General features: G+C 35.5%; 2 protein-coding genes across 2 annotated transcripts; one reads left to right on the top strand and one right to left on the bottom strand.

The window, feature by feature from the left end:
- Window positions 1–2,630: 2,630 nt before the first annotated feature.
- On the top strand, window positions 2,631–8,444 carry LOC104788149 (ABC transporter C family member 10). Its single transcript, XM_010513842.3, has 11 exons — window positions 2,631–5,042; window positions 5,142–5,462; window positions 5,541–5,627; window positions 5,718–6,293; window positions 6,378–6,542; window positions 6,647–6,941; window positions 7,026–7,240; window positions 7,322–7,627; window positions 7,710–7,773; window positions 7,863–8,102; window positions 8,186–8,444. Exons 1-11 carry the CDS (start codon window positions 3,054–3,056, stop codon window positions 8,296–8,298), a joined length of 4,371 nt encoding a protein of 1,456 aa, XP_010512144.2. The 5' UTR covers window positions 2,631–3,053; the 3' UTR covers window positions 8,299–8,444.
- Window positions 8,327–12,334, bottom strand: LOC104788151 (putative receptor-like protein kinase At2g42960). The gene is made up of 8 exons (XM_010513843.3): window positions 11,558–12,334; window positions 10,346–11,086; window positions 10,148–10,252; window positions 9,891–10,013; window positions 9,630–9,800; window positions 9,422–9,551; window positions 9,129–9,338; window positions 8,327–8,984 (listed from the first exon to the last, which is right to left on the bottom strand). Exons 2-8 carry the CDS (start codon window positions 11,017–11,019, stop codon window positions 8,853–8,855), a joined length of 1,545 nt encoding a protein of 514 aa, XP_010512145.1. The 5' UTR covers window positions 11,020–11,086; window positions 11,558–12,334; the 3' UTR covers window positions 8,327–8,852.
- Between the last annotated feature and the right edge of the window lie 456 nt (window positions 12,335–12,790).

The raw sequence follows: 12,790 nt of genomic DNA, 5'->3' as shown, positions 1-12,790 counted from the left end.
TTGAGATTCAGAAAGAAACATATAAAGTATACATATCCAATTGCATAATGTTTTCTTTTTGTATTGTTGCTTTCGTATTTTATACCTTCATTTCATATAATAGTATATGCGAATTGAGATGCCAACTAGAACATATCGCCAATCATGTCATAGTAATAAATACATTTCGCCAATCCCAAATTTATATAACTGCACCATTTTCTTATATTGAAGAGTAAACCAATCACATTTTCATATTCTCAATATTCTGCCCCAACCCACTATAACTCATGTTGGGTTTTGGGATAAAAATGGTTTTGGAACTACAGTATGTCTTTAAAATCATGTCAGCTATCTAAATTGAGTTGATAGATTATATGAAGTAGCTGAGCTAGGCTAGTTCTCAATGAGATATGAATTATCTTGTGAGCAAAGGCAAGTTAAGCTTAGTTTAAGTCAAAATAATAAAAGTTTGTATTCTAAATATTTATTCTAGTCAATACCAAATAATGTATTCAATGACCCAAAAAAAATGCAAATCATTAGTTCTAATTTCTTTCTTTTTGTTTTAATTATTTATTTTCTCATACTTTGAAACAGTTTGCATTTTCATGATCCTACTGTGAACAAATTGACCGCCGTAACAACTCACGAATGAAAGATACGGGAGAAAGGCAAATGAGTCATCTCTACAAGATTAACGCGGTAATATTTTGCATCTCATAAACTTGTTGAATGTAAAAGTCTTCTCTAATTCTGTTTTTGACGTAATAGTATTTGTAGTTCAATATGGACAACCACCATAGTCCATAAAGATAATAACCACACATTCACGCTATTAAAAGGAAACAAAAGAAGATAAATATAAGTATTATTCAGAATTTATTTTTGAAAAATAATCACACATTCACGCTTCTACTAAAATCCTATTAATGTATAGGTTTAATAAGAAATAACAGTCAATTATTTTTGATAAAAGCTGATACGAATACATTATATTTAATCATGTGTGATTATTTAGTCATGTGAAAAAAAAAATATATATATATTTAGTCATGTGGTGTGGTGTGGTGTGTAGTGTGTACTCTTTTCAGAGTTTATTTGTCTTTTCTTTTTGTATGGATATGTAGAGGAGTGATAAGGGAAAAGTAAAATGAAACTAGGTAACAACCCGCATTATAATGCCAATATCAGTTTGTGTCAAACATAATATTTTTTATTTATTTATTCAAACCTGCATTTTTTCGTGTAAAAAATACGTTTCACCCGTGAAATCTTTGAATGTGTAAGAGGTTTTATGGTAGAAAAAATATTGATAAAATGTTACTATTTATTGCAATATGTCTTTTGTGTGGTTTAAAAATCAAATTTTATCTTCTTATGTTTTATCTTGTAATCATAATAATTTGCATGTTTATTATGTAACCATAACAACATATACTAAATTACTCAATAGTTTAATTATTTAATTTTATTATATGTTAGTAACAACCAGATTCTAAACTAAATTTTCTGAAGATAATCTAATTATTGATTTAATATTTTTGATTAGACTATTTAAATCTTTTGATATTTTCTATAAATGATGGATTATTGCTAAAAAACCATTATAAAAACTTAATAAAATTCCAAAATCAACGTATTCGTGTAATACTACATTTCACCAGTGAAATATGTGAACGTGGTAAAGAAAATATTTATAAAATGTTACAATTTATGGCAATATATATTTTTGTGTGTTTTAAAAATCAAATTTATATTTATGGTTTATCGAGTAACTATAAATTTTTTGCATAATCTAATAATCACTCATTTTAAATATATTATGACTTTTTTGGGTACTAAGTTTATTTATAATGATAAGAGTTATTGTCTCATTCTTTTTTAATAGCACATAGATGAATATATAATTAGAACGTATATTCCTATTCGGTTATCAATATTTTCATTTTTAATGAATAATCACACTAAATGTTGAGATTAATTTTTTGCATACTTAGATATATATAAATAATCACACATCATGATATATCCTAATTTGTTGTCATTTTTATATTTATTTATGAATATATATAAATCTATATTTATTGGGAATTAAGTTTCTTTTAATGAGTTGGAGATAATTCAGGAGTAATATACCTTTTTTATAATCAATTATAATAACTATTGAAAGCTTGTTATTTAAATTATTATGGTAATAATACTAACATAAAATTAACATTTCGTTTTTATATGATTTGGTTAATAAGTTATATGTTTAATAAGTTATATGTTCTTTATTTTTATTAACTTTATATTAACTGATATGTTTTTATAGCTTTTTTAGAATAATTTGTTTATATTAATTTTAAGAAATTAATATTTATATTGATTTCTTATTGATTTTAAGATATCAATATAACTTTGACTTGTATATTTGTATATAAATTTTAGTGAAATTTTGCTTTAAAATAGTATGTAATTATTTTATTAGTTTTAATGTAACTGAGTAGAAAATTTAAGACTATTTTGCTAAAAAGTGGACAAAGCTCTCTAGCGGTAACACATCAGTTTTTTTCAAGAGTATAGCTTCTCTATTAATATCTACAAAATTTATGATATACCAAATAAAATAATAATAATAATAAATATATTATTATCCTTGGAAATGTGTGAAAGTGAAACCTCCTACTTTTCAGTAATAGGGTAAAGCGATAAAACCTCCAAAAATTAGAGAAATCAACTAATGTAATAATTCAGTTAAGAGAATCCAAACAAAAATAATATATTTTTTCCCTTAAAAGATAAATTCGAGTTCTGAGAAGGCAGAGAAGTTGAGTACTTCTTCCATTTTCTTTCGTCTTTTACATTTTCATAGAAACTAACCAATTTCTTCTTCTTCTTCTTCTCTCTCGAATCGATCTTTCGTTTCCCGCTCTTACATAATTTTGTTTCTTTGGTTCAATCTTCATTCTTGTTTGAATGTCCAGAGAAATTAGACGGGAAAAAAGGGGAAGTGAGTACGAAAATATTTCCTGATTTTTTTTTTTTTTTGGTTTTTTTCTTTAAAAGAGAGGAGAAACCGAAAAAAAAAAATGATAGAAAATTTTTGGACTTGGTTCTGCGAGAATCATCACCAGACATCATCAAACTGCACTCTTCGACTTCTGCAGATATGTTTCGGTATCACACTCTCAGCCCTAACTCTCTTTATTTCCTTGTTTCTCAAGGAATCTCCCAAGAATAATTATAGATTCCATTGTCTACGAATCGTGTCTCCTGTTTTCAACGTCATCATCGGATCTCTCGATTTGATTTTAGCGATTTCGGTTTTACGAGAGAATCACGATAAGCCCTTAATCTTCTGGCTGGTGGTTCTGATTCAAGGGTTTACATGGTTGTTAATAAACCTAGTCGTTTGCGTTAGAGGAACAAAGATTCGAAAGTCTTCTTTGAGATTGTTATCTATTTTCTCATTCTTCTATGCTTTGGTCTCGAGTTGTTTGGCTGTGAACAATGCTCTTTCTGGAGAGGAAGTGTCGATTAGGACGGTTCTTGATGTTTTATTACTCCCTGGTTCAGTTTTATTACTCTTGAGTGCTTACAAAGGCTACAGATTTGAAGAATCTGGTGAGAGTAGTTTGTATGAGCCTCTTAATGCTGGTGATCATTCAAATGGTTTCAATGAAAAATCTGATTTTGATCACCGGGTCAGCCAGTTTGCTAAAGCTGGGTTGTTCAGTAAGTTATCATTCTGGTGGTTGAACTCTCTGATAAAGAGAGGCAATGTGAAGGACTTGGAGGAAGAAGATATACCCGAGCTTCGCAATGACGAGCGTGCTAAGACGTGTTACTCCTTGTTTGAGGAGAATCTCAATGAGCAGAAGAGAAGATTAGGGAATTCTTGTCGTAGGCCTTCGATCTTGAAAGTGACTTTTAGTTGTGTCTCGAAAGAGCTTTTGATCTCTGGTTGCTTTGCTTTTATGAAGATTGTTGCTGTTTCGGCTGGTCCTTTGCTTCTGAATGCTTTTATTTTGGTTGCTGAAGGCAATGCAAGATTTAGGTATGAAGGGCTTGTCTTGGCTGTGTTGCTGTTCTTCTCAAAGATGATAGAGTCTTTATCACAAAGACAATGGTACTTCAGATGTAGACTTGTCGGTTTACGCGTGAGGTCTTCACTAACTGCAGCTATAAACAAGAAACAGCTGAGATTGAACAACTCTTCAAGACTGATCCATTCGGGAAGCGAGATTATGAACTACGCAACTGTTGATGCTTACAGAATTGGGGAGTTTCCATATTGGTTTCACCAGCTTTGGACAACAAGCTTTCAGCTACTAATCGCGCTTGGGATTCTCTTTCACTCTGTGGGAGTTGCTACGTTTTCAGCTCTAGCTGTGATAATACTTACTGTTCTATGCAATGCTCCTATCGCCAAACTTCAGAACAAGTTCCAAAGCGAACTCATGACCTCTCAGGACGAGCGGCTCAAGGCCTGCAATGAGTCTCTTGTCAACATGAAGGTCTTGAAGCTCTATGCGTGGGAATCACATTTCAAGAAGGTTATTGAGAAGCTAAGGAACACAGAGTTGAAATCTTTGAAGGCGGTTCAGATGAGAAAGGCTTATAATGCGGTTCTGTTCTGGTCATCACCGGTCTTTGTCTCTGCTGCAACTTTTGCAACTTGCTATTTCCTAAACATTCCATTGAGAGCAAGTAACGTTTTCACTTTTGTGGCAACGCTGCGTCTGGTCCAAGATCCAGTAAGAATGATCCCTGATGTTATCGGAGTGACTATTCAGGCTAAAGTCGCCTTCAGTCGCATTGCAACATTTCTAGAAGCTCCTGAGCTTCAAGGTGGGGAGAGTAGGAGAAAGCAGAGATCAGAAGGTGAGCAGAACGCTATTGTTATTAAATCTGCGAGCTTTTCCTGGGAGGAGAAAGGTTCAACAAAACCAAACTTGAGAAATGTGAATCTTGAGGTTAAGTTTGGGGAGAAAGTGGCTGTTTGTGGTGAAGTTGGCTCAGGCAAGTCAACACTTTTAGCTGCTATTCTTGGTGAAACTCCATGTGTCTCAGGAAAGGTAAGCCAATTGTTCCATCTGTCCTCTTAGCTTATGATTTTAACAACTTAATATAATTTGAAAACTATGTTTCTGATCTTGATTTGATATATCCAACAGATTGATTTTTATGGTACCATCGCCTATGTTTCACAAACAGCCTGGATCCAGACAGGGACAATAAGAGATAACATCCTCTTTGGAGGTGTGATGGATGAACAACGTTACCGTGAGACAATTCGAAAGTCTAGCCTAGACAAAGATCTTGAGCTCTTACCTGATGGAGACCAGACCGAGATTGGTGAAAGAGGTGTAAATTTAAGTGGAGGACAGAAACAGAGGATTCAACTCGCTCGTGCGCTATACCAAGATGCAGATATATATCTACTTGATGATCCATTCAGTGCCGTTGATGCACACACTGCTTCGAGTTTGTTCCAAGTAAGTACTTACTACATATATTTTTCGCGTTGTCATTTTTTTGGAAACTAATGAAGCTAAATGAGCGTGATTTTTCAGGAATATGTTATGGACGCTCTCGCGGGGAAAGCTGTGTTATTGGTTACACATCAAGTTGATTTCTTGCCTGCTTTTGATTCTGTCTTGGTAACTTGAATACTTGATCTTGAAAGTAGAATTATTGATTTTTCTGGTTGTTGTTGTGTTTCATAAGCCTTATTGTACTTCTTTCTCTAGTTAATGTCAGATGGAGAAATCATTGAAGCCGATACATACCAAGAACTCCTAGCTAGAAGCCGAGACTTTCAAGATCTAGTGAACGCTCACAGAGAAACCGCTGGCTCCGAAAGAGTGTTGACAGTAGACAACCCCAGCAAACCGGTGAAGGAAATCAACAGAGTCCTTTCTTCTCAATCCAAGGTCTTGAAACCAAGTCGTTTGATCAAACAAGAAGAGCGAGAGAAGGGAGACACGGGGTTGAGACCGTACATACAGTACATGAATCAGAACAAAGGTTACATATTCTTCTTCATCGCGAGCTTATCTCAGGTCACATTTGCAATTGGACAGATTCTTCAGAACTCTTGGATGGCTGCAAACGTAGATAACCCGCAAGTTAGCACGTTGAAGTTGATATTGGTCTACTTGTTGATTGGGTTATGCTCAGTTCTCTGCCTGATGGTTAGATCTGTCTGTGTCGTGATTATGTGCATGAAGTCATCAGCTTCTTTGTTTTCTCAGCTTCTTAACTCTCTTTTTAGAGCTCCTATGTCATTTTATGACTCTACACCTCTTGGAAGGATTCTTAGCAGGGTAAATGCTAATGAACTTGATGAATATTTCTGTTTATTCTCTATTAGTTCCACTTCTTAAACTGTGATTTCTGTGGATTTGCAGGTTTCATCTGACTTGAGCATTGTAGATCTTGACGTGCCTTTCGGTCTGATCTTTGTGGTTGCATCTACAGTAAACACAGGTTGTAGTCTTGGAGTGTTAGCTATTGTTACTTGGCAAGTCTTGTTTGTCTCTGTTCCCATGGTTTATCTAGCCTTTCGTTTACAGGTCAGATTCTTTCTTTTCTTGAACTACTCTTGATAGATCTTGTGTGTTTCTTGAAAACGAACCAACAAGACTTTTTGTTTTCTTTTCGTCTGATCGGTTTACAGAAGTACTACTTCCAAACAGCGAAAGAGTTGATGCGGATCAATGGCACGACAAGATCTTATGTGGCGAATCATTTAGCAGAATCAGTAGCAGGAGCAATAACGATACGAGCATTTGATGAAGAAGAGAGGTTTTTCAAGAAAAGTCTCACACTCATAGATACAAATGCTAGTCCTTTCTTTCACAGTTTTGCAGCTAATGAATGGCTGATCCAGCGGCTTGAAACCGTCAGCGCCATTGTTCTTGCTTCCACTGCTTTCTGCATGGTTTTGCTTCCTACAGGGACTTTTAGCTCTGGTGAGTCTGCATCACTGAAAATAGAAGTTCCTTGAAATGTGATTCACTGTTTAGCTAATTAATGGTGTTTGTTTCTTGTGTCAGGGTTCATTGGTATGGCGCTATCTTACGGTTTGTCATTGAATATGGGACTTGTTTACTCCGTACAGAACCAATGCTACTTAGCAAACTGGATCATTTCTGTTGAGAGGCTTAAGCAGTACACAAATTTAACACCTGAGGCTCCTGAAGTTATAGAAGAGACTCGACCACCGGTTAATTGGCCGGTTACTGGCCGAGTCGAAATAACTGATTTGCAGGTAAGTTTGGTTAACACACACTTTCACTAACTGATTCAGAAAATGAGAGTTTGCTAATCTTATAATGTTGATAATATGCAGATAAGATACAGACGAGAATCACCATTGGTTTTAAAGGGAATCAGTTGCATATTTGAAGGAGGGCACAAGATTGGAATTGTTGGTCGTACTGGTAGTGGAAAGACAACTCTGATCAGTGCTTTGTTCAGACTTGTTGAGCCTGTTGGAGGAAAGATTGTAGTTGACGGTGTTGACATCTCCAGAATCGGAGTTCATGATCTGAGATCAAGATTTGGGATTATTCCTCAAGATCCAACTCTGTTCAATGGAACAGTGAGATTTAATATGGATCCTTTGTGTCAGCATTCAGATGCTGAGATTTGGGAGGTATGTCTAACTTGATAAACAATTTCAAAAACTATGAATCTTATGAAGAACTTTCCCCAAAAAAACCATTTTTTAAATGCAGGTTCTTGGCAAGTGTCAACTAAGAGAGGTGGTTCAAGAAAAAGAAAACGGCTTAGATTCATTAGGTAACAAATCTGAGTTTCATTAAAAGAGACAACTGTTCTGTTTAGGTAGATGTTTTGTGTGGCTCAAAGTTGGGTTATTGTTTTGATAGTTGTGGAAGATGGATCAAACTGGAGCATGGGACAGAGACAGTTGTTCTGTTTGGGGAGAGCAGTTTTGAGAAGAAGCAGAGTATTAGTCCTTGACGAAGCCACAGCATCAATAGATAATGCAACAGATTTGATACTTCAGAAAACAATTAGGCGTGAATTTGCAGACTGTACCGTCATCACAGTTGCTCACCGTATCCCCACTGTTATGGATTGTACAATGGTTCTCTCCATAAGCGATGGTGAGTGTTGTATTTGCATCATCTTAAATTCTTTCTCTGAATCTGTTTGTTAAGATATTTGATTGGTTTTGATTGAATTCTAGGACGAATTGTGGAGTATGATGAACCAATGAAGTTGATGAAGGATGAAAACTCTTTGTTTGGAAAGCTTGTGAAAGAGTATTGGTCTCACTACAACTCGGCTGACTCACGTTAAAATATCGAGAATGTAATAGGCGATCTTAGAAAAAAAAACAAACTGTAATTGTTTGATATATTCTTGAATAAAAATCTGATAACATCATAATTTATACATCAAAAGCTACGATAGAGAAAGGCCTCTTCGTTTCCTTCTTGCAAAAACAGTAATGCTTTCACATCTGTCACAAGACTCACAACATGATTATATACATGTCTCAATCAAGAGAGAGAGAGAGGATGACATATAAATTCAATTCATAGTACAACAACAAATCTAATCTGGCTAAGAGTCTAAGACTTTAGAAGAGCCAAAAATCACAGAGATCAAGAGAAAAATGCTCCTCAATCATAAAAGTAGTGGCTCCCAAGATTGCATCATTAGATACCTGGAGGGATGTTGGAAATAACTGGAACAGCTCTTTTGATCTGAACTGGGATAGAAGTCTTCTTTAACCCGATTTGTTTCGTTTCTTGACAAGCATGATAAAACTCATGCGTCATCAATTAGTAGAGCATTTGAGGGCGTGAAGTTACTTAGCTGAGTTTTTCACTGGGTCTGCGACATATTTTCTATACACGAGTCTTCTCAGGTTCTGTAGTGTGGTTCTCTGAGTGACCAGGCCGTTTGCTTGTCTCAGCTGATTCCTCTGTGGTCTCGACAATGTCCATACTCGCCGTTCTACTCCTTCTGTTCCTCCGCTCCTGCAAAAAAAACATACTAGTTTGTTGATATACGTACAAAACACATAAATATTGCTGTAGAATTGAACCATCACTTGTTACAGTATGACAAAGTTGAATATTTCCATAGAATTCGTCTAAAAGCGGTGAACTAAGTATACATACCTCACGAAAAGGGTGCTCATCGGATTCAAGCATCCGCACAACCTGGCTCATTTTAGGTCGTTTCTCTGCTTCGGGATCCACACATCTCAGGGCAACAAGAAGTGCACGTTTCAGAGCACGTGTAGCGGGTTTGGGCTCAATTCTTGGATCAGCAACTTCTTCAGCTCTTCTTGTTCCAACCATCATCTTTAGCCATTCAACCAGATTCACCTGCCAACAAGAAAGCATGTTTCAACACCAAATTAACATATTCATAACTCCTGGATACATTGACAACGCACATATTAGTTTACCTCATTAGCTGGACGTTCATAGTCAACTGGATCTCTTCCAGTTATAGTTTCTAGAAGTAGGACACCAAAGCTATAAATGTCGCTCTTCTCATTCAATAGACCTGTATTGGCATATTCGGGTGCTACATAGCTGAAGCACATACACATGACCTTTAATAGATGAAAAAAACCCATCAATCGATAAAGAGGGTACATATTTCAGACTTACCCAAAGGTTCCCATGACTCTAGTTGTAATGTGACTCTCACCCGAGTCTAAGAGCTTGGCTAACCCAAAATCAGAAAGCTTTGCATTGAAGTCATTATCAATCAGGATATTGCTTGCTTTAATGTCTCTGTGGACTACTTTTGGTTCTATTGCTTCATGCAAATAGGCTAGCCTGTGAATTGTAGTGCAGAGCATGTCAATAAGTTATACTTTAAACTTCAAGTAAGAGGCCCAACAACAGTCGACAGTTTAAGCAACTTACGCTTGTGCAGTACCGACAAGAATCTTCATGCGGGCCTCCCAAGTGAGAGTGCTATCTTTCCCCAAGGCTCCATGTAACCATTGTTCTAAGTTACCACTATTCACATACTCATAAACAAGCATCCTGCAATACGTCCAAATAAAAATTGGTTCAAGGGCCTAGTTCTACTCAGTACTCAGAGCATTAACGGTTATTCATTTGGCTGTAATTAATGATTAGTAGCATATTCAGGCTGATAAGAAGCAAGCAAGACTCACCTATTAACACCCTCTATGCAATATCCTAGAAGCCTTACAAGGTTCTTGTGCCGTACATGACCAATAGCCTCGACTTCAACCCGGAACTCCTTCTCAGCCTGTCCCCTAGAGACAAAATTGTGATATGATTACTAAACAAGTAAAAAGGAATCCAATACAGGGTTCACAAAGCTTTGAAAATCCCAAACAAAAACTTACAGATTGTTGAGAAGCTTCTTCACAGCAACATCATTACCGTTAATGAGTCTACCCTTATAAACTACTCCATAACCACCCTCACCGATTACATTTTCAGGAGAAAAACGGTTGGTGGCTAGCTGAAGATCCCTAAGGGTAAACCAGTGTCCCCAACCAAGATGAGATATCTCTGGCAAACCAACCAAAGGAGATGCTGTTACAAGTCCACCCTGCGATAGGGAAGCTTGTCTCCAAGCGTTTCCAAAGCTTCCTTCTTCACCGGAGTGAGAACTACAAGCTCTTTCATGATGATGCACAGAGCTACATTGACTTATACTATCATTATCACTAGACTTGGTTCTTCCCAAGTAAGACATCATCTTTCCCGAGTTTCTGTCACTAGGTTTATCAGCAACTGTGAAACCCAAACTTTCATTATGATTTTGAAACCCACCAACTCTATCATCAACCCTGATATCTTTGGCCACGTGTGGTATTTGACTGAAAGGTAACAGCTTGTGAGATGATCTCCGTGATTTTCGTCGGAACGCAATCCATAGGGAGAGGATACAGAGAACCAAAACTACAAATGTGCAAACTACCAAACAAATCAATACCCACAGCTTCATACCCGTCAAACCTAAAAAAGAGACTTTCTTAGACATTCCAGCAGTCAAAGAACTCTCAGAAGACATATCTTTGGTCCTGTATATCCGGTCAACAATTTATCTTCCCCTTTGCTCACAACTTCACAATTCCCACCTAGTAAACAAGAAAAACATTCAACTTTCAAAAACATCAAGAGGACTAAGAAGAAGACATCTCTGACTTTCACAAATCTTACAAGAAAAAAGGATTCTTGGACAAATGGAAGAATCTAAAAATGGGTAAGTAAAGCTACCGACTCAGAAGTTTTGCATTAACCAGTTCGACCAAAAAAGCTGACACAACATAGTAGAAGAAGAAGAAGAAGAAACAGGATTCAAAAAAAGAGCACGCGCAATTTCAGCAATTAATTGCGGCATATCAACAAACAAGTTATGTGCATTAACTTCCCCAACATCAGTCACAAAAACAAAATAAAGGAAACCCGGGTGGCTCTTAAACCCATTGGAAAGGAATCACTTACGATTGAAGCAAGAGACATTATCACCAGAGAAGAATCATATAAATGCTACCGAAGGAAAAAAAAAAAAAAGCAGTTCTTTTTTTTGTGAGTTCCATGAATGTTACCTTGGCGACTAAAGTTGTTGCCTTTTTTGATTTATTTATCTATCTTCTGCTCAAAGGTTTCTGCTTTGCTTTGGATTTGAAGCAAACCAAAGAGAAAGTGAAAAAAAAGAAGAGAAGGCAATTAGCATATATTGCTGCCTTAGTTAATGGATTGAATTGCAATCGAAGTTTCTCTCCAGCCCACCAAATAAAAACCCAGAAAGAAAGGAAAAGAACTCGGTTTTAGGTAAATTCCAACAAGGAATCAGAAGAAAGATTGAAACTTTGACTCTCAAACTATTGAATAATGTATGTAAGAGAGAGAGAGAGAGAGAGAGAGAGAGTTAGGGTTTGTAGATTTTAGGATTGAATTTGAAGTAGTGAAGCTGCAAGGGTTAATAGAGGGGAAATAAAAAAAAGTTGGGTGAGATTTGTTGGTGAGAGAGAGAGAGACAGAGTGTTCTAAAGCTGGAAAGAAGAAAGCTTTGATTTGCAATTTGAGGAAAACAATATCAAGAAAAGAGGAGAGAGAGCAGTGAAGGGAAAGCAAAGATGGTGAACTTTGACAACTGTGTCATTTATAGCTGGATCATCATACATTACAATAATAATTATTATAACCACTATTTTTAATTGAAAAAAAAATATATATATATATATAAGAAGGTTGAAAATAAATTAAAATTCTAGAAAAAAAAAAAAAGAAAACTGAAGTGGATAGAGAGATCAACAACAAGGGAAAGTACAAAAGAGAGAATTCTCAGATGCAGGCTTTGGAAATTTTGGTCTTATCTTCTCATTTGCTCAGTTCAATAAACTTCTTGTTTGACTTCATTATAGAAACTAATTTGATCTTTATCACTTTATTGGAGTCTAATAAGTTTCTAATATTGTAATAAAGATATTTTCTCCATTTAAGTTTGATTTTCTTTACTTAGGAGGACTCAGTTAAAAAAAAAAAATAACTCACACTTAGAGCACATTTTCTGCTTTATGATTTTTATTTTTATTTTTATTTTTTTATAGAATTGCTTTTCGATGGATCCCCCTTTTTTCTGGCTATGTGTAGCATTATTTTTATTATTTTGTTTTTATCTCTTTATACAATACAATATTTTATCACATGCAAGACAAAGCCAAAGAATAAAGAAATTGAAGTTTCATCATATATGCCTCGGACATTAAATTGGTGTGTCGAGCAATAATAACTAGAAGGAGATGTGTTAATACTATGATAATCATATCCATAAACAA

This window comes from Camelina sativa, chromosome 5 (assembly GCF_030686135.1).
Source record: "Camelina sativa cultivar CO46 ecotype springtype chromosome 5, ASM3068613v1".
In the NCBI taxonomy this organism is placed as follows: Eukaryota; Viridiplantae; Streptophyta; class Magnoliopsida; order Brassicales; family Brassicaceae; genus Camelina; species Camelina sativa.
The sequence above is the reverse complement of the archived record's forward strand: the minus strand, read 5'-3'. Positions and strand labels throughout refer to the sequence as shown.

Excerpts from the sequence above, each read along its gene's own strand:
- LOC104788149 (XM_010513842.3), top strand. The coding sequence starts at position 3,054 with ATGATAGAAAATTTTTGGACTTGGTTCTGCGAGAATCATCACCAGACA. Across the intron at positions 6,294-6,377 it reads TTGGAAGGATTCTTAGCAGG|GTTTCATCTGACTTGAGCAT; the intron begins GTAAATGCTAAT and ends GTGGATTTGCAG. Across the intron at positions 7,774-7,862 it reads AAACGGCTTAGATTCATTAG|TTGTGGAAGATGGATCAAAC; the intron begins GTAACAAATCTG and ends TTGTTTTGATAG.
- LOC104788151 (XM_010513843.3), bottom strand. The coding sequence starts at position 11,019 with ATGTCTTCTGAGAGTTCTTTGACTGCTGGAATGTCTAAGAAAGTCTCT. Across the intron at positions 9,801-9,890 it reads CTTGTCGGTACTGCACAAGC|GCTAGCCTATTTGCATGAAG; the intron begins GTAAGTTGCTTA and ends TACAATTCACAG. Across the intron at positions 9,339-9,421 it reads ATGAACGTCCAGCTAATGAG|GTGAATCTGGTTGAATGGCT; the intron begins GTAAACTAATAT and ends TCTTGTTGGCAG.